The 20,695-nt window shown below is 48.7% G+C and overlaps 1 protein-coding gene across 1 annotated transcript in view; it reads left to right on the top strand.

Annotated features, from left to right (window-relative positions):
- Positions 1–307: 307 nt before the first annotated feature.
- TGM3 (transglutaminase 3) overlaps positions 308–20,695 on the top strand; it is a 40,962-nt gene continuing 20,574 nt past the window's right edge. Inside the window, exons 1-7 of the mRNA XM_036009640.1 lie at positions 308–378; positions 11,348–11,521; positions 11,903–12,145; positions 12,773–12,891; positions 14,241–14,369; positions 17,307–17,484; positions 17,593–17,728. Of these exons, the coding sequence (XP_035865533.1) occupies positions 372–378; positions 11,348–11,521; positions 11,903–12,145; positions 12,773–12,891; positions 14,241–14,369; positions 17,307–17,484; positions 17,593–17,728 (986 nt within the window). The 5' untranslated portion in view covers positions 308–371. The remainder of the gene's footprint in view (positions 379–11,347; positions 11,522–11,902; positions 12,146–12,772; positions 12,892–14,240; positions 14,370–17,306; positions 17,485–17,592; positions 17,729–20,695) is intronic.

The raw sequence follows: 20,695 nt of genomic DNA, 5'->3' as shown, positions 1-20,695 counted from the left end.
TTCTCAGCTCCAGCTCTGGACAAGATAGTGCAAGAAGACGACAACAAAATTTCCTAAACTCTGCAATCTAGTTACTCACCTTTGAAAAAAATCACAAAAATCAACTCTTTCTTATCTCCCCTCTTCTCCCCAAGTGAATGTTGCACAAGAGGGTTTCCTTCCACTGGGTGACGAGATGTTGAGATGTCGTAAGGGGAATGTTTACAGGCACTACAGGAATGGCCTGGTGCCGCGCCCACCTCATTACCATCCTAATTGGGGTGTGTAGCTTCTATAAATGGTAAGGCAATCCTCAGCAGCCAGTCTCCCTACTTCTTCCTGCCATTCCCAGTGGAGCCCCAAGAAGAGGAAGAGGCAGAGGAAGGTGAAACATGGCTGGTGAGTGAATAGCATCTTCTCTACCACGTGTCCTTGCTGGAAGCCCGTGCTTCTCCTGGGCCAGCCTGAGAGGCCGGAGTGTCTAGCTCGGGACAGCTGCCCCGGAGGCTCTGAAGGCGGGATCTTAGTGCGTTGACGATTCTGCTCTTTCTCAATGGCTCTCACGGTCCCAGGGGTAGAACATCTTTGGGATGTAGTCCTGAGTAATGGGCAGGGTATTCAGTGCAGCTGGAGGTCACATTCCCTTAGGCAGATGGATAAGCTTTGCTGTGTCAAGCCAGCTGGTACCTGCTTCCCATGTTTCTCAGGGCAGTTTAACCTGCTGTCAGTAACACAGGCGAAGAAAAGCACACCTCAGAGCTACAAGCAGTGAGAAAGTGACAGCCTGTGAATTGACTTCAAAGAAACTGTCAGCAGCGCTGGAATGCTTCTAAGTAAACTACACGTTCAGAAGCACCGGCAGCCTCTTTGAAAGTGGCTTGATGAGCTGGAACCTCCCAGTAGCAGCAGAAGCAGGTGTGCCAAAGACTGTCCCTACAAGCAGCTCCAGGGAAGGCAGGTGGTTAAGAATGCCAGGAAGCACAGGTTCTATAGCTCTGCGGTCACTGTTAAGGATTTGGGCTCTTGTTGGACAGCACCCCTGCTAAGCCGCATGCTAGTTACTGCCTGTCCTGGATGCTCAGCCTAGTGCATCGCCAAGCCCAAACAAGCATGAATCAAATCTGTAAATATCATGAATGGTGGTTAGGACCACAGGAAGGTGTGCCAAAGAAATTGTTGAGCAATATGCAAAAGGCAAATGCTGGTTACTTCAGGAATCACAAAAACCAGGACGGGGTGGCTGCAAAATGGACCTATCACCCTTCCCTTCCCCTGTGCCTCCTATTACATCCTGTGAACATGCTAGGTCCCTAGGAAGAGGAGCTCTGGACCCTGTAGACTTTACTAGAAGGGGATGTCAGCTGTCACCTAGGCCACCACTCTCCATGCAGGGGGAGGAGCAGTTCCAGGAAGGTCTAACTGGAGACTCACCAAGTCCCTCAGACAGTTGGTAGCAGAGCCCTTTCCACTGTGACCTGTGACTAGAGCTGAGCTCACCCACAAGTACCTGTGCTATTATTCAGGATGCCGCAGAGCAATGCCGAACCTGGTTTCTCATTTGGATCCTGTTACCAGCAGCTTCTGTGCTGAGCCTCAGGGTCCCAATTGCAAGATAAAGGGCTTCAAATAGACGGACTTTCTCATGACTCTTGCCTTGAGAGGAAACCAGGGACAGAGTCCGATGGGCCCCAGCAGCGCTCAGCCCCTGGGGGCCCGTGCAGCCATTACTCCCCGGGCCGCTATGGGCCCACGAATAGCCCAGTGCATCAGTGCCTGTGCGTCTCAAAGATGTTAAGAGCTCAACATCTAAATCAACCAGAGATCTTCTGAGGTCACCACTGAACGTAGACAATGGCTAGTTGGGGGAAAATAAATCATTAAACAGGTGGGGAACAGGCCAGTGAATACCTGAATTCCCTTCAATTTGCCACACATGCAGCACAGTCCCCTAGTCACTCCTAGGGGAGCTCCTAGTCACTCAGCTGGGAAGTGCTCAGTGTCTCTTGAATGAATGGGTTCATTTATTGGATGCCAAGGGAAAGGGGCTGCAGTGGGTGCAGTGGGGAATGCAGAGGTAAGTGAGCTGTGCCCTCTCCTCATGTGTGCTCACACTGCATGGTCAGGAGTAGTTTCGTGGGGTGAGGAGTGTTCTAGGCAGAGGCAACAGGAAAATAAGTGTGGCTGAGTCAGCAGGTGTGACCCAGAGGCCATCAGGTCAATGTGAGTTGGTTGGGGAGGGCTGTGTCCAGCTCCCAACTGAAGCTTCTTGTTGGAGTCAGCGGGGGTTCAGTTGCTCTGCCTCTGGGTAGAGAGAGCAGCCTGAGCTGGGCGTGGGGGTGAAGGGGTGGAGGAGGGCCTGGCAGTGGTCTGAACAAAGGACAGTCGATCCCTGGACAGCACGCGTTGGAACTGGGTCCACTTATGCACAGATTTTTCAGTGACCTGCATGATTCAAACCTGAGTTGTTCAAGGGTCAACTCCCCACTTGGGAATCCATGTGTGCAAAGGTACATGTGGATTTTTAGCTTGGAGGGCCACTGGCACCCCTAACCACCCCCCAACCCCGGCACCCCTCACCTCCCCCAGCCCTGCGTTGTTCAAGGATCCACTGTAGTGTAGCACCCCCTGCCTGCTACCCACTGATTCAGAGCCCCAGGGTGGACTGGAACACAGGCTGCAAACACAGACTTCGGGCACACCGTGGAGTGGGAGCCTTGTTCCTCGGCCCCAAGTCCACTTAGAGGCCCTTGGTCAAAGGCAGAGTCCTTGGCGTTTGGATACCAACAGCAGACCTCTGCTTGCAGAAGGCCAGAACCTCTGTTCAGGGGACTAACGCTCTGACCATGGGGGTAGGTGGCTTTCTGCTGGGCTGAGTGCTGGCCTTGGCTGCGGAGACTCACCTCCTCTGGCCTCACTCCTTAATCTGCAGAGGACCCATCCCGTTCTAGGCCATGGGTCTGCCACAGAATGTGTTTCCTTGGCTCTTTCTGCTGGGTTCCTGCCTCCTTCGGGTCTGGAAATCTAGGCGCACCCTGGGTTCTCCCTGCACTGGGCAACAGCTTCTTGGTCCAGCCACCTGGACCAAAGCAATACCTACCATCCCTCTGAAAGCAGATGGCCCCTGGGCTCAGGGGCTCGTGGCTCCTGGCCCTCAGTGTTTGTGAAAGGACAAGCTGCCTCTTTTCCCTCCAGCGCCACCCCAGGCTTCCCACTTTCTTTCATCTGGGGCAGCAGCTACTCCCAGGTCATCAGACACAGACCTGCTGGCAGCTGCATCCACCTGGAATGAGGGCTGCCCAGGTTTCCACTTTCTACCTATGATCCCATGCAGAGGCCGAGGAGTGCAAGGGTCTCGAGCCCAGACACAAGCTCGGGATTGAAGCTTACCTCTGTCCCCTACTAGCTGAGTGATCTTGGGCAGGTTACTTAACCTAAGTGCCTCAGTTTCCTCATCTCTAAAATAGGGTTATTGTGAAAGCCACCTCATAGGTGCTAAGTCCACACGACTTACTGATTTGAGGAAATTTTTCATGAGCTTTTCATGAGCTTAAAGAAAAATCTTACGAGGTGACATCCATTCTCTACTCAAGGGTGATTCTTGGGAACCTCTCCCACTGAAAGCCTCCCTGGCCCCCTTACCAGCCCTCTCGCACATTTCCCAGTCCCCAGTGAGCTGTTCTTGTTAACCTCAGACAACCTCTCTGTTCTGCCTCCACCCGGCTTGGCCATGCTCCACAGGTGGGGCAATCACTCTCCTCCCCAGGGCCCACATGCCAGCCTGGGGTGTGAGCTGAAGTGAGGAAAGTATTTTCCCTGTTACTCCAGAGTGGAGGGAATGAGGCCCTGGGGTCTCAGTGGGCACTGAGAGATGTCTTCAGAAGGAGTCGGTCTTCCTCGTTCTCAGCCTTAGTCTCCTCCTTTGTAGAAAGGAGGCAGTGATTCCCCCCATCTCCCTCCCAGAGCTGCTAGTGTGGCTCAGGTGAGATTATTAATGTGACGGAGTTCTGATAAGTGTAAAATGGCATATCAGCCTAAGGTAGTGATTGTCCTGAGTGCTTATTAGAATCACCAAGAGAGCTAAAAAAAAAAAAAAAAAAAGAAAAGCAATGCTGTCCCTAACCCAGAAATTCTAATTCAGTCGGTCTGTGGTGGGGCTCAGGCCTGTCTAAACTGTCCAGATGACTCCATGTGCAGCAAGGGTGGGGAGCCACTGGCCCAGGTTAAGTTCTCTTTGGAAGTGAACTTGTGCAGGAGTCCTTCTTCCTTCCTCTCTTCTTACCGTGACCCTGTAATGTCGAGACAGGCAGTAGGGAATGGGCAGCCCTTTCTCTGCGGCAGCTTCTTGGAACTATTCTAAGTCGTTGTCACCACCACTACCTTGGTTGGCTGCAGGTCGGTAGCTTGGAGTCCTGTGTGGTCAGACAAAATTGGCTTCCAGTCTGGGCTTGGGTCCAGGCTCTGCCTGAGTGTGCGCTATTTGCCAAGTGACATCACCTGACTGGACTTTCAAATCCCTTACCTGTGAAATGAGAATAATAACATCAAAGGCGTTTGTGACTATTAAAGGACATAATGCAAGGAAAATGCTTAGCACAGTGCCTGGCACAGATGACCTCCCCAATGGCAGCTCATAAAAACCCTCAAGCCCTACTGTGTAGCCTTTGCCCTTGTGTGTGGGATCCCAAGGGATTTGCAGCCCTGACTTCTGGAGGCCCAGGTGCTAGTGATGGGTGCATGTCGGATCCCAATAATAACTCCACAAGCGAGGGTGTCCAGGTTTCAGTATCTCCTTCTATGGAGGTGGAAAGCACATTCCAGAAACACTGAGACCTTGCCCAAGGCCTCAGCCTTCCAGAACACCAGTTCAGGGCTCCCTCACTTCATCCCAGGGAGCTTCACCAGCCCCTCACTCAGCTACCAACTGACACGCCCGGCTTCTCTACCAACTGGGTACCAAGCCATCCTAGTACTCGTGCTGGGCAGCAGCTGCCAATGTGTGCATGTGGGGGAAAGAGAGAAGGAATGGCAGAGGCTAGAGAAAGAAGGAGGAGAGGTGAGAGCTGACAGGGAGCACCTGGTTCCTGGGCCCCGGGGCAGGATGGTGAGGTACATTGGGAATGACTCATGGCCCCACAGCGACCAGGATCCAAGACCTGGATTCTGGGCCAAGCTCTGCTTCTAAAGGACCCTATAACCTCAGCAGGTGGTTCCCCTGTTGGGGACTCCATTTTCTTACCTGTAATATGGGAATATGGGGTCACAACACTGTTCTTCGAGCTGCTGTTTGTCACCCATTAGCAGCTTACAAAGATCAGTTTAGTGGATTGTGACGAGCAATGAAAATGAAGTAGAAGAGAAAAATATCAGCAGGAGTTAGCGTTGTTCTGTGAAGCTTTGTGTCAGGTTCAGTCCCCTGTATGGAAACACCGAGTAAAAGGCACTTATAATGTGGTCTCTAAAAATAGTTGAAAACAACTTGGCTGGGTGATTTTTAATATATTTATCAGCCCTAAACTCTAAAACACTGTGAGATAAAAATATGCCTTTGCTTAGAGAAAAAATATGAGGAAGAAGGTCTGGGTGGGTGGGGGAGACACAGCCCCCGGCGCATCAGTTACATCATGTAGGACCACCTGCCGACAGTTCTGTGCTGGGGTCCCCCGGGAACAGGAGGTGGAAAAACCCCAGTCACTCTCTCACCACAGCCACATCCTACTCACCTGTCTGCCTCGGGGGATTCAGTCAGAGAGCCAGGCTGATGAGGACTAAGACGGCCGACTAGCAACCCCCTTTCACAGTTGGAAATCTGTTCCATGCTTCTTGAGTTACCCCTGCCAAAGTGAACCCCAGAATAAGTTGGGAGGTTACGTCATCAGGTATACCCGATTGGGTCTGGCTGTGAATGACAGTGATTCTCCACATAACAGTGGCTGAGAGAAAGAAACAAGATGGAAGTGTCCATTTTCCAACACCGTAGGTCTGGGTGTTGGCGGTTCTGGGCAGATAAGGCAGCTGCACAGCCCCAGGGGCCCAGATCTGTGCGGTCCCCACAGGGCTGTCACCAGGCCACACATGGTCTGGGATGACCACCAGAGCTCTGTCCGTGTCACACCCGCAGTCCAGACAGCAGGATGGAAGAAGAGGGTAAGCAGACTAAGGGGATTGGCCAACTGTTTTGAAAAAGAGGTTTCCTCAAAATAATTGAGAACAGGTATTCAAGCAAATATTTGTGTATGAATGTTCACAGCAGCACTAGCCATAAGAGCCAAAAGGTAGAAACAACCCAAATGCCGCTCAGCTGTTGAGTGGATAAACAGAATATGGTAAATTGATATACAGCTGACCCTCAAACAACGCAGGTTTGAACTGTCGGGTCCACTGATATGCGGATTGTTTTCCATAAATCCAGTAAATGCATTTTCTTTTACTTATGATTTTCATAATAGCATTTTCTTTTCTCTAGCTTGTTTTATTATAAGAATTCAGTATATAATATATGGGACATATGAGATATATATTAATCAACTTCATATTTTAGTAAAGTTTCTAGGCAATAGTAAGCCATTAGTAGTTAAGTTTGGGGGAGGCAAAAGTTATACATAGACTTTCAACAGCACAGGGGGCTGGTGCCCCTAACCCCCATGTTGTTCAGTGGTACAGATGCTACTTCGTGGCTAAATCTTGAAAACTTTGTGCTTGGTGGGGTGGGTGGGAGAGGTGAAGGGAGTAAGACGTACAAATTGGCAATTATAAAATAGTCATGGGGAGGTAAAGTGGAGCATAAGGAATATAGTCAGTCATGCTGTAATAACTACGATGGTGCCAGGTAGGTACTAGACTTATCGAGGGAAATTACTCCATCAATTATGTAAACATCCAATCACTATGCTATACACCTGAAACTAACAGAAAATAATATTGAATGTTGACTAAATTGAAAAGTTAAAAACTTAAAGAAAAGCATGCTAAGTCAATCATTTTCAACCTTTTTCATCTCATGACACATATAAACTAATTACTCAAATTCTGCAGCACACCAAAAAATATATGTTTTGCCGATCTGACAAAAATATCAGTATAATTTTGATTCATTCACACTGGACAGCTATTGCTGTGTTGGCTGTTGTTTTTTTATTTGAAAGTCTCAGGGAAAAGAAGTCAGTGGCCCTGACTAAATAGTCAGGTATTGTGTGTTTTAAAAACTCTTCTGGTATCCGGGCTGAAAAGCACCATGCTAAGTGAAAGAAACCAGACGCAAAGACCACACACTTGTGTGATTCTGTTCCTAAGAAATGCCCAGAATAGGCAAATTCATGAGAACAGAAAGTACATTAGTGTTTGCCAGGGGCTGGAATTAGCTGGGAGATGGGGAGGGACCACTAGTGGGTAGGGGGGTTCTTTACAGGATGATGAGAAAGTTCTAAAGCTGGATAGTGGCGATGTTTGCACAACATTGTGAATGTACTAATTACTGCTCAATTGTACATTTGAAAATGGTGAAAATGGTGAATATTATGTTCTGTGAATTTCACCTCAATTTAAAAAAAATTTTTTAAAGGAGGTTGCCTGAAAGTTAACACATTAACTTCCTCCTGCAAGCCACTGAGCAGAACTCACTCACATGACCCTCAGCTGCAAGGGATCCTGGGAAATGTAGTGTCCATTAATACGGGGGATTTTATTACTGAGAAAGAAGGAGCAAGTGAACATTGGCATAGACACTGTACAGTCCTGCCACATTAGGACCACTGGTGGCACTGATATTCTCGGGGGAGGAGGGCCTGCAACTGTGAGAACAGCACTGGAACGAAAGTCTGGGGATGTCCCTCTGTGGGCAAATGACCTTCTGGGTCTCCACGTCCTCATATTTGGCTAAGGGTGGGAGTATATGTCCTGTCTCCAAGGACTTTCCCCTCTGATGTTTTTAAGAGTATGTACACTAATGAGTCCATTGTAGGGTCGATGCAAGGCTCGTTTTATTACTTCCCTTCATCTGGCTGATGCAAAAGACAGCCCTGGGTCTTATAACTATCCCTGAAGCTGTAAACTTAGATGTGTACTTTCCCACGCCTGCCCTTCCCCTTCCAGAAAACACTCTGGCAAAGGGGGTTGTGATTACTGCTACGTCAAAGGGAGGGCAGTAGGGGAAAGTATGGAGCCTAAATAATCCACAGGCAGGATCATCAGATCCTTGATTTGGGGGCAGGCCAAGCCAGTCCTCTGGTTTAACGGGTGCTGATGACCAAGGGCAGGAGAAGGAGAGGGTTTCAGAAACCACAGGGGAGGCTTTATGAGCAGCTCTCACCCTGCCCTCCCTGCTCACTCGGGGGCACAGAGGGAGGCTGAGCCCCTCCCAGCCCCCTCACGTGTAAAACGCCCTCTTGGAGCACAGTTTTCCCTTCCAGGTGCTCACTCCCTCCTTTGTCAGGATCCAATGCCTGAGGGGAGGATGAAGCATAGTGAGGGACCATCACCCGTTTGGTACTTTCTGGGCTGAAGGTCCTGCATGAGTCCCCCTTCCAGGCAGAGAACTGGGGACCACAGCAACAGAGGAGGGCCAGTAAGACCTGGACTCAGAACCCTGGCTCTGCCAATCACTGGGTGTTGACCTCAAGTAAAATGCTTATCTCTCTGCACATCAGCTTCTAGTTTCTGTAAGGATTCCATTGATGATATGTAAAGTGCTCTGTACACTGTTAGTAGCAATTGACAGGCAAATGATTGATGGCAAATCTGAGTCCTGATTTTCCTCACCCTCCAGCCCAGAGAGGCCTTGCATATCTCGCAAGCACACTGATGGGGAGCAGGATCCTTAGTACCAGGGCTCATGTTTGGTGTCAGGAGAAGCAAAGATGGCCCAGCTGGGAGTGCCCGTCGGCTCTTTTCCATGTCTGTGCAGCCCAGTCCCAGGAGCTCAGTCTTTTCTTCATCATTTTCCCTGTGGATGAGCCACAGTCCCTGCTGTGGGCACAGCTACAACATATGGTGCATAATCCTTGACAGAGCGAAGAAGGATGTGGGCCTTTGAAGCTGTGTTTGGCAGAAGTTGTCAGGGGACATTCTTTCTACTTTCAAAGAGCTCATGGTCTGGAATGGCGAGCTTCACCTGGGGAGAAGACACATATCCTTTTGAGTTAGGGAATGGAGTGAAGAATCTCTAGGGGTTTATGTTATCTGAACCCACATGTTCCTTAGGGCTCTCCTTTTTTCTAAAATAAGACAAGGAATAAAGATCTACCAAGTTGCAGCTGGCAGGGATGCACAGATGGTAGTGAGCAAGGTTGGGGAGGATGTGGAGGTTGCAAGGCAGGGCCATTGTCCCAGAGAGAACTGGCGTCAACAAGCCATGTAGAGCGTGGGGTTGTCAGAGAGTGTCTAAGACCTGGGCTCTCTCCACTCAATATTTATGTACAGGAACATTCATCTTCTCTCCTCCCTCCCTCTGTCCCTTCGTTCTTCCTCTTGCCCTTCTCTTTACTCAGTAGATACTTGTCAGTTGCCTGAATGTTTTAGTTTCTCTGAGTTTGTGCAAAAACTAATTAATTTATCCTTTCAGTAACTATTTGTTGAATGAATGAATGAGAGGATATGTGAATAAATGAATCTTTAGTACCAGAGCTGGTGGCAAGATCACCTCCTGAACCTCCCTCTCCAATAGCTTTGTTTGGCTGGATTTCACTTGAACGAGTATCTGCGATGATTCTCTCTGGCCCTGTCCGAAGCTGCTTGTGGGGAGGGATGCCCCAGCCTGAGGCCTGCTCTGGAGCCACACCCTCTTTGCCTCACCTTTCTCTTCTGGACAAATTCTTAACTCTAGACAAACAACACACCGCTCCCCTGAGTCTTGGCCTCTCTTCCCATTGTCTGGAATGCAGGCTGTTCCATTGCACCTGACAAAATTCTCTCTTCCTTCAAGGTCCAGCATTTTCATGAAGCTTTTTCTGGTCCCTGAAGCTGAAAGTGATTCTTCCCCGCCTGCATCTCCTAGACACCCATTATCGGGGAGGCCAGATTTACCCTGTTCCATCATTCATGATGCGCTTGTCTTACCCACTGCTAAAGCTCTTTGAGGCTTAAAACTTCTTTTAATGTTTCTTACCCTGCCCACATTGTGCCCAACCTAGTGTCCTATAAATAACAGGTGCTCTCTGTATAGGTACTGAATGAATCCCCCATATTCACCTTTTTTATGGACTAAATCTTGAGTTGTAGTCATGAAGGTAATTGGGTGACATTAGTTTTTGTTGGCTTGTCCATCTAATCCCTCCATTCATTTGTTTATCTAGTTGTCCCAATGTAATCAACAATGTGCTAGGTGTCGGAATACAAAACTCAGGACAGCACTTCTGAGGAAGAGAGACAGACTCGTTTATAAAGAGAAGTTGTGCCTGGCGCTGGGATGTCCCGTGTACTCTCCTAGCTGTGGTCTGATCATCCAAGCAGAAGTCAGACTTTCTGTGCAGAGGCTTGGACAGTGAAATGTCTCAAATATGACTCAGAGGAATAAAACTCTTTAAAGGTTTTTATAGGCGAAACGCCTCAGCCCTCGTGGTATCTCTCATAAACTCTTGTCAGTTTAGCTCTATGGCCTCCACAATCACATGAGAAGAAGTGAGAGTGGGCAGTGAATTTCAAGGTGTTTGCCTTCGGGATCATCTTCTGAGATCTCAAGGGCCTTTGACCTGCTCCTTTATGCTGCTCCTGCCAGTGAGCATTTGGAAGTTCAGTCTCTGGGCCTACAAATGCTGTTCAGAGTCATGCTGCTCTGCCCAGTGTCAGACGCCCAGGCCAACACCAGGGTGCTGCACATAGAAAGTATAGAATGCACAAGCAAACATTTGCTGGACGTTTGAACTGTAGAAGGCACTTAGTGTCTGGGGAGATGCAAAGGGAAAAGCAAGCGAGCCAAACCAGGGTGGTGGATTTGAGAAAAGTAGCCTCCTCCCAATTCTACTTGAGCCCTCATCCACCAAGTGATGGTGTTAAAAGTGGACACAATGTGGGTGCTCTGGTTATACAGTTCTCCTGGCTGGTTGGGGGAAGCCACGCTGAGCACACGGCCTGCTCCAGGAGGGCTGAGTGACAGCCGACCCGGCCGCAGGGGAAGCAGCCTGATGGCAGCAGAGAGGCGGCAGTGTGCACAGTGTATGCAGAGGTTCAGCTGCTTGAAAGGACAGAGGGGAATAAGTTGTGAAGTTCTTGCTACACAGAGTCAGGACCTTGCATTTTAATTCGATTTTTCCTAGAAGTTTTGCTCTGCCCTAACAAGCCCTGCTTAAGAGCTATCCCTTTGGCAACGTAAACCTGTTCCCCATGCCGCTATTCCTTGCCTCTGAAGAGCTAAGTTCCTCTCTTTTCTTTCTCACAGATTTAAGATTCCAGAGTATCAACTGGCAGGCAGCTGCCAACCAGAATGAGCATCACACAGACAAATACAACAGCCAGGAGCTCATCTTGAGAAGAGGCCAATTGTTCTATTTTTCACTGACCTTCAACCGACATTTTAGTCATGAAGACACTCTGAAGTTCACAACCTCCACAGGTACCCGCTCATTGCTCCCCTCCACCCCACCACAAACACACCTGAGTAGCCCGTGGGGCTATGCATCCAAGGGGTGGTGATGGTGACACTGGGGTCACTGGTCTCTGGGCTCTAGCCCAGCTCGGCTATTGACCTGATGTGACCTTGCATGGATTGGGTGTGACCTTGGGCAAGTTTCTGCCTGTCTCTGAACCCAAGAATCCTAATCTTCAAATCAAGAGGACTCTGGCCTACATGGTCTCTCCAGGTGTTCCCAGTGCTATAATGTGCTTGCTTGGATGACGTCCCTCAAAGGGCCCCTGCAGTTGTATTGGAATCTGATCTCTCCCCACAGTCTGGCCAGCACTCCTTGGTTGCCACTGACCCCATTTTCCTTTACAGGACCCTCCCCCTCTGAATCGGCCAGAACGAAGGCTGTGTTTCCACTCTCCAGTGGGTCAAGTAGCAATGGCTGGAATGCACAGCTTGTGCGCCAGAGGGACAGTACTCTGACCATCTCCATCTCCAGTCCTGCCAATGCACCCATAGGATGGTACACATTGAACATGCAGATCTCTTCCCAGAGAAATAATGCTACCATGAAACTCGGGACGTTTATACTGCTCTTTAACCCCTGGTTGCAAGGTAGGCACCTATTCACCCACACTCCCAGCCATCAGCTAAGCGATGCCCCCAGAAAGGAGAAGAGGTGGGTGGTTTTCATGGGCTCAGGTTTGATTTCCTGATTTTGGATATTGAAAAAGCATAGAAGCTAGAAGTCCCACCTCTGCCACTTAACTGGCTACATGGGTCTGGGCCATCCCTCTACCTTTTTGAATCTCAAATTCCTCACCATTAAATGGACATCCTACTATCTCCTCTGGAAGTATTGCAGGAATCTCAGATCTTTTACAAAAGGCAGAGTATGGTGTAATCGTAACAGACAATGACTGCAGTACAATTGTGTGACATAGAGATAGCTTTTTCCCTAAAGAAGCAAGTTTCTCATTCCTGGAGTCTCATTTTCACACTCTCAGATCATCCCAGCTTCTCTTTCTAACTCATAGTTCCCACAATATGAGTTGGAAGCATTATAGCCCAGGGCTTCCTTCTGCAGTGGAAACTGGGGGGAAGGCTGCAGATATGACCTGCTCCAGCTCCCAGGGACAGTACTCAGGAGTGGGAGGAGGACTGGTCTCCATAGTCCTCTGTAGGACTCTAATTCCTAATGTCTGATTTTTTTTTTTTTTTTTTTTTTTTTTTGTCAAACAGCGGATAGTGTCTTTATGAGTAACCAGGCTGAGAGAGAGGAGTACGTTATGGAAGATTCTGGAGCCGTCTTTGTGGGAAGTGCAAATCGAATTAACATGGTTGGCTGGAACTTTGGACAGGTAAAAGGGTCATAGGGAGGCTAGGGTTAATGTCCTTATTGCCCAAGAAGCTCAGCAGTTGACCACACAGATGGGTGGAAGTTCCCAGATCTGTCTAGTTGCCTGTCCTTCTATGAGTTTATTTATTTATTCATTCATTCAGACAACATTTATTGACCACCTACTATGTGCCAGACCCTGGCTGCACAGTAAGAATACAGGAGATGCAAAGACAGATTTCTTTTTTTTGAGAGAATCACAATCTAGTGGGCAAAACAGACATATGATTAAACTAGTGCAATGAAGTGGTATTGGTGTCACGATACACAAATGAGGATAAGGCCCAGTAGAGAGACTTGGGGCAAAAATGTAATTTCTATTAATTCATTCCAGGTAAGAATGTCATCAAATTTCCTTGTTGTGTGCATTTAACCTTCCAAAGGTCCTTCATTGCTGTGGTTCCCCTATTCCAGGTTTGCTCAACCTAAAATACCCTCAGGGATTTCCTCCGCCAGTTCTCTTCTAGCAGACAAATGAAGGCCTTAAACTGGGGTAACTTGGGTGGGATGCCTTGGACATGCAGGAGGAGACGGGCAGGTGCATGTTCTGCCTACCTCCAGACCCCACTCTAGCCTGTGATACATTTTACACGTTGGGGTTCTATGTCAAATTTCACTGGAAGGGGAAAAAATGGGTGAGGACACAGAATGCATCCACATCTGGAAAAGGGGCTACTTTTGGTGGCGTGGTCTGAACAATCCCTTCCCGGGAAGGAACGTTTGATCAAAAACGATCCTAAAGGAAGCAAGGGAACCAGACAGGCATCTCAGAGAAGAGCACTGAGGGCAGAAGGAATAACACTTTCAAGGACCCTAAGGCAAGAGAGAGCTTGATCTTCTCCATATGAGAAACACTGGCTAAAAATAAGTCTTATTTGGTGAAAATACGTCCAAATGCCTCATTTCGTGAGATACTTTATTACTACTTCCTCAAGAGTATAAATAATATGCTGAAGATCACAGTCCAAGTTAGATAGGAACTTTAGGATGAGCTTGGGCCAATCCTCTGCCATACAGATGGAACACTCGAGATCCAGGCAGGCTGAGTGATTCGCTCCCTAGTTCATGATGCCAAGAGAGTCCTGTTCATTTAGGGGCCTCTGCACAAGGTCTCATGTGTCACGAGAGCTCTGGACGAGTTTGCAGGTTGGGGGAGGTGGTCGTTCCTCAGCAGCTCTCAGTTCTGGAGGCCACAGAGCCAAAGGACCCAAGCCGTTGATGCGGTTCTCAGCAGCGCAACCCCCGCACCCTTAAGTAGCCAACACTGCTTGTCATTTCTCTCATCGTAATGCATGGTTCCATTTTGGTCAGTTTGAAGGAGACATCCTGAACACTTGCCTCTCGATCCTGGATAAGAGTCTGAATTTCCGCCGTGACCCTGCTACGGACGTGGCCCGCAGAGGTGACCCCAAATACATTGGCCGGGTGCTGAGTGCAATGGTGAGTGGTGAGCAGACCGTAATAACTAGTTGTTCCCACAGAGCAAACCCAGATGTGGGTTAGGTGCAGGCACTCTTACACAGTCCTCTCACAAAGTGCAGCTGGTGGCCATGAGCATCCCCATTTTGCACATGTGGAGCATGAGGCTCCTCTGAGTTAAAGGACTTGCCTGATGGCACAGTGAGTGGCAGAGGACTTGACCTTTTAGTGTCTACCACGGCTGGGAGGATGCAAAACTGAGATTTTGCTCCATCCTGGGCCTTCCTGGAAAGGAGGTAAGTTCCTGAGTGAGCCTAAAGGGGTAAGCTCCTTTGTTGTGATCCGTCCCCTCCACAACAGGGTGCTTGAATGTCAGACTAGAAAGACAAAGGCCAACCCACTCATTATTATCTATGGGGAGGAGGGAACTGAAGCCCAAGAGTAGAAATGACTTGCTTACAGCACACGGCCCGTGTGTGAGTCAAACCAGAACAAGGCCTTAAGCTGCCCGCCCAGGCCCTTCCACTCACGCAGTCTCTCCACCTGAGACACTTGTCCCCCTTCTCCCCCCCCACACACACACATACACACACATGCCAGATCCTGGAGGACTCTCTCTCTCTGCACTCAGTGTGCAGAAAACACCTCCGTCCAAATATGGGGCCAACCTGCTCAAGGGCAACATATTAAAAAGCCAAAAGTCAGAGAGGTCTTGATCTTTAATCCTCTGAAACTAAGTAATTACCCCAGAGGTTTCTTTAACTGCTTCTTTAATGGACCAGGCAGGTCCCAGCCTCTTTACTTTTGAGTTGGAGAATATCCAAGCTAACAAGCTAATTACATGGTTAGGAATTTGAACAACCTTCTCACTGGATGATAAATATCTGGGCGTAATCAAAGAGGGCTTAAACTGAACCTTGCAGGAAAGGAGTGGAGAGGCCCAGGGAACAAGGAGGCACTGAGGAGATATGGGGGAACCAGGGTGGCTGGGAAAAGGTACAGAGAGAAAGTGGGACCTGCGCTGAACCTTGACAAGCAAGAGGCCCAAGAAGGATGGGTTTAAAGCCAAAGCCAACGTTAAGGAGAACTGACCTTCAGAGTGACTAATGAAGCTGAGCATCCTTGGCCCAGAAGACAGTGGGAGAGGCCAGCCGGCTCCAGCAGCTGCTGACTCACTCTCACCCTTGGGACTAACCACTTTTCTCAGTGCCAACTTCCTCAGCTACAGCTCCCTGCCGCTCTCTCCAGGCCTCCTGGCTGGGCTGGGCCATGAGCTAATTACGGCCTGTGCGGGTCTTTGAAATGCTCATCTTTCAGCCAGAGATGACCCTGCTGATTACCGCTTCAGTGGCCGGGCTGCACTGTCTTCCCCCTGGGAGGAGGCCCTGTCTTGCCTGATCCCACGATTGCTGCCCAGGCCCTCCTGGAGTGGGATGCGGAGCTCAGGCACCGCTCAGAGGCGCCCTGGGAGACTGGGAGAGCCTGTTGGCTGCAAGGACCCTTCTGTTCCCAGACCGCCTGTTCTCATGGGCCTTGCCTCTTGCAGGCCCCCACAGAGAGAGGGAGCAGGGCTCACAGGCTGGCAGACCCTGATCTGGCCTCTCACCATAGGGTTTGGATAAATACTGGTGAAATAATCAGGAACCCTGAAAACTTGGCTGCGGGGAACACCTTCAAGCTCCTTTTTCCCTACTTCCTCTGTGTTGGAAGGTGAAGAGCAAAGGCCCAGGCTGGTGAATGAACTTGTCCGCAGTCCCTGAACTGATAGTGCTGAGGCTGGGCTTGCTACTCCGGGTTCTCTTTCGTCATCTCTCTTTTAACTTTGCATTCTGGAAAAGTTCAGACTTTCACAAAAGTAGAGGGAAAAGTAAAATGAATGCCTATGTACTCATCACCAGCTTCAGCGATAATTACCCACCCCGCACCAGCCTTCTTTCATCTCTGATCACCCCCTCCGTACACAGATTATTTGATAAACCCCAGATGTTACATCACTACATTAAAAAGCATTTCAATATGCGTCTCTAGAAGACAATGGAACTCAGGCCTCTCAATTCCCAGCCCTGTGCTCTTTTCACACTGTATCATGGTTATGTTACTTGTATGAGAATCATGCCTTAAACAGAATGAATGTATAAATGAATGAATGAATGAAAAGCAATATTCCTTCTTTATTCTTTCCAAGAAGTTAGTCATTAAAATTCTAAAGTGATCCTTTAGACCAGTACACCAAAGGAGAATGTCAAACCTCAGAACCCCAAGTCAGATATCAGCGGTAGCCTGTGCAATAGCCTGTGAGTTGTGTCAAGAAATCCTCTGCAGGGCCCTGGCCGGGTGGCTCATTTGGTTGGAGTGTTGTCTCATGCATCAAAAGGTTGTGGGCTCAATTTCTGACCAGGATACATACTTAGGTTGCAGGTTCAATCCCCAGTCAGGGTGTATAGGGGAACTGATCTGTGTTTCCCTCTCACATTGATGTTTCTCTCTCTCTCTCTCTCTCTCTCTCTCTCTCTCTCTCTCTCTCTCTCTCTCTCTCTCTCTCTTTCTCTCTGTCCCTCTTTCTCCCTCCCTCTCTCTCTTTCTTTCTGAGATCAATAATCATATCCTTGAGTGAGGACTGAAAAAACTTTAAAAGAAATCCTCCACAGGCCAGATTTCTGAACTTACTTTGCCCCTGACAAGCCATGGAGCCTCAGTTTCCATGAGAGCCTGCCGCACATGACTGATACGGGGGTTAGGGGCAACAAACAGGGCCCATCAAGCAAAGCACTTTTAAATTCATAAACTACTCAATACCCCTAAGGGAACATTATTACAATTTTCATCGCCAAGCCACCTAGAAAAACACAAGAAATCCATTTGATTTCCTTCCTTCCTTCCTCATCTCCCCACCTCGTCCCCTGAACTCTGCATGTCCCCCTCTACTGATTCATTTGAAGTTTTTTTTTTCTTGCCCAGATCAATAGCAATGATGACAACGGTGTGCTAGCTGGGAACTGGAGTGGCAACTACGTCGGTGGCCGGGACCCCAGGAACTGGAACGGCAGTGTGGAGATCCTCAAGGAATGGAAGAAATCTGGCTTCAGGCCAGTGCGATACGGCCAGTGCTGGGTCTTCGCTGGAACCCTCAACACAGGTACTCTGGGTGTGACATGGCTCTGCTGGGTCAGCGGGCAGCAGTGGGGTGCTCCAAGCTGTCGCCCCCACTGCCACTCGAGGCCTCAGACTGGCCCTTGACTTGCAGTGCTGCGGTGTTTGGGGATTCCCTCCCGGGTGATCACGAACTTCAACTCAGCTCACGACACAGACAGAAACCTCAGTGTGGACGTGTACTACGACCCCATGGGAAATCCCCTGGACAAAGGCAGCGATAGTGTATGGTGAGTGTCTAACCCTCTCTGAGCACCAGATCTGAGCAGCGTCTTGCTCACCCCAGCCCCCGGGACCCGGCTCCAAACAGGAGTTGGCAGGCAAGCGACGTGCCAATGCAGGGTTTAGGATAATGCTACCAACAGCGCTCATCACACAGTCAGCAGAACCCGACACGGCTCTTCCCAGGGTTCCGCAGACTCCGGTGGTTTGCTCTCTCTCACGGCTGGATGACAGGGTGATATCAGGTGTGCCTCATGGGCTCTCGAAACTGCCTAATTGATAGGGTCTATTAGACCCCATGCTGCTTTAGAAGATAAACATTGAAGCTATTGATTTTCCAGTAATACATTTACCTTATTTCAGATAATCCATATAACTTACGGACTTTCTTTTTCTAAAAAAAAGCTACCCATTTTTTCTTATGCTTATATACATTTTATTACCTTGGTTGATAGAATAAAAAGTGAATTTATTCTGGATCCACCTGAAAATAAGAAGCTTTATATGTATAAGGGCATGTATGTTTCCAACCATAAATAGACCATGTGCACATGTGTCTACACACACATATGCATATAGCATGTATAATACATGTGAGCTGGAAGTTACATAGAACGTGTATGCATATACATGTAACTTCATGTAGCAGTATATGTACATGAAATAGTGTTTCAGCTCTTCAAGGTTATACCACATGCCAATTACCATATGGCAACTGAAAATAATTATGTCTATCTGCATGCTCACCCGGATACCTATGTGTCTATATAGAAAGAACACATGTATGTCAGCAATCCATTGTTTTCATCCATTTCAAAAGAAACACACACACACAGTCACATGCATAGATCTAGTCGGTAACCTGATGGCAGATGCTGTCTTATTCCCACATGTTCAACTTTGAGATAGTCTGTACAAAATGTTCTTTATTACTTGTTATCCCCAGAATAAGTACATCTAAATTTTCTGAAGTGTGCTCAGTGTAAGTAATGGAATAGTCCAAGGAAAATAAAAATTAGTGCAAAACGCTGTTAAAACAAACAACAACCCTGAGCCAACAATGGAAGTGCATGATACAAGCCGCTCCGAAGGAGAGTGAGGCTTGTGTAATTCCCCCAAGGTCACATGGGTCAAAGCTTATTTTTAGGGTGCTCTCTCTGGATCTGCACATGCACAGCTTTCTCTCCAATGGCATTGCTACTTGTGGCAAGGGGTTGTTCTCCAGCTTCTCTTAAACAGATATCTTTTCCTCTTGGCTTTTTGCTTGTCGTTTTGTCCAAAATCCCACTGCAACCAGTTCTGATTGTTGGGGCAATGCCACTCCTGGCCCTGGTTTCCTTCACTAAAGGAGATGACTGCTCCAAGAAGGTGACCGTTTGGTGGCAGGACAGGGGGTTCCTTTTGGCATAATCCTTCTGTGATTGCCCTGCACACTAGGAACTTCAGTGACGGGAAAGCTTAAGACTCAGTCCCTCTCCTGAAAGCATTTCTGGTGCTGATAGGGACCAGGGCGTGGGGAAGCCTTAATCGGCATAGAGGCTGACTGAGGACTGGGGTGGTGTGTGGAGCACCCGGTGAGTGACTCAGACAGTGCAACAGCTCAGGGAGGGAGTCACCAAAAGGCTTCTAGGGAGCAGGAAGGCGGGGCTTCTGAACTGAACTTGGAGTTGGAACCCAGATCTCTTGATCACTGTTTGATGCTGCCGCCTCCCATCGGCTTCGTAATTCATTCCAAATACAGTCACCACGGAGAAGTATGGTCCCATGGAGACCTTCCACTTCCAGGGTGTTTCTACCATCTTTCTTCTTTTTCTTTCTTCCGTGTGTGTGTGTGTGTGTGTGTGTGTGTGTGTGTGTGTGTGTCTCATTGGAAGAAAACAGGCACAAAAGCTCTGACTTTTGCTGGGAGTCTCATCACCCCTCCCCTTCCCAAGACCCAGCAGCCTTTTCTGAACCCCCCTCAGAAAGCAGGGGGTACTGCTGCTCCTCCCACCCCTCTTCCTACTGGCTGTGAGTGGGGAACCAGCGCTGGATGGTCTGAGGACAGGCAGTCCTGAGTCCTAGTTCCAACCCCACCACCATCCTGCTCTAGCACTTATGGAAGCCGCCTCATCCTTCGGGTCCCAAGTCTCTCCATCATTGAACTTGGTTGGCCTAAGACTAGATGTTCACTTCAGGTTTCTACCGGCTTTCGTCTTCTGATTCTCTGTCACTTTGGCGCACCCTATTTTTTGTAGGAGAGCTGCCCCTCCCAAGGGAGCTCTCTTCTCCCCTGTACATGGATCCCACCCAGGGTGGGGGTGTTAAACCATGAGCCATTTTCTGCCTGGAGTGAAATCACTAACCTATTATTATAAGGACAGTTTGGGTTTGGACAGGAAAACTTTGATCTGAGTCTCTGTATGTTGCAAATGTTGAAAGATTTAGAAACTAGTCCAAATTTTCCTGAAGTATTCGAGTGCCAGAATTGAGATTGTGCATCTGAAAGTAATTAATAATAGTAACAGCAGTAAGTAATAATTCATTGAGCAATTGTTGTGTGCCAGGTACTTTTCTAGGTGCTTATGTTTACTCTTCAGAGATGATGAGGCAGGCACCAGAATGACCATCCCTGTTTCACACTTGAGGAAACTCGCTTACCCAGGGGCATGTAACTAGAGAGTGGTGAGGCTGGACTTTGAACCCAGGTGGCTTTGTAAACTCTGGAGTGCTAGAGACATGCCAGACAATATCTTCTTCTTTTTTCCAGACAATATTTTTATTATTACTCCTGGCTGATGTTTGAGAAATCTGACATCAGAAGGGTTGACGGGGCACCAGCTGGGGCTCTGGTTAGGCTGCGTCTGCCCGACCCATGCAGATGGGAAAGCTGGGTTCTCGGGGTGTACTTGGGCAGCAAATGCCACCTCCCTGTAAGGCTAAACCCTGTCTCAGGAGTTCAGTGTAGGGAAATGACTCGCCCAAAGTCAAACCGT

Source organism: Phyllostomus discolor, chromosome 9, assembly GCF_004126475.2.
Source record: "Phyllostomus discolor isolate MPI-MPIP mPhyDis1 chromosome 9, mPhyDis1.pri.v3, whole genome shotgun sequence".
Lineage (NCBI taxonomy): Eukaryota > Metazoa > Chordata > Mammalia > Chiroptera > Phyllostomidae > Phyllostomus > Phyllostomus discolor.
Note: the sequence above shows the minus strand (reverse complement) of the source record. Positions and strands in the feature narration are given on the sequence as shown.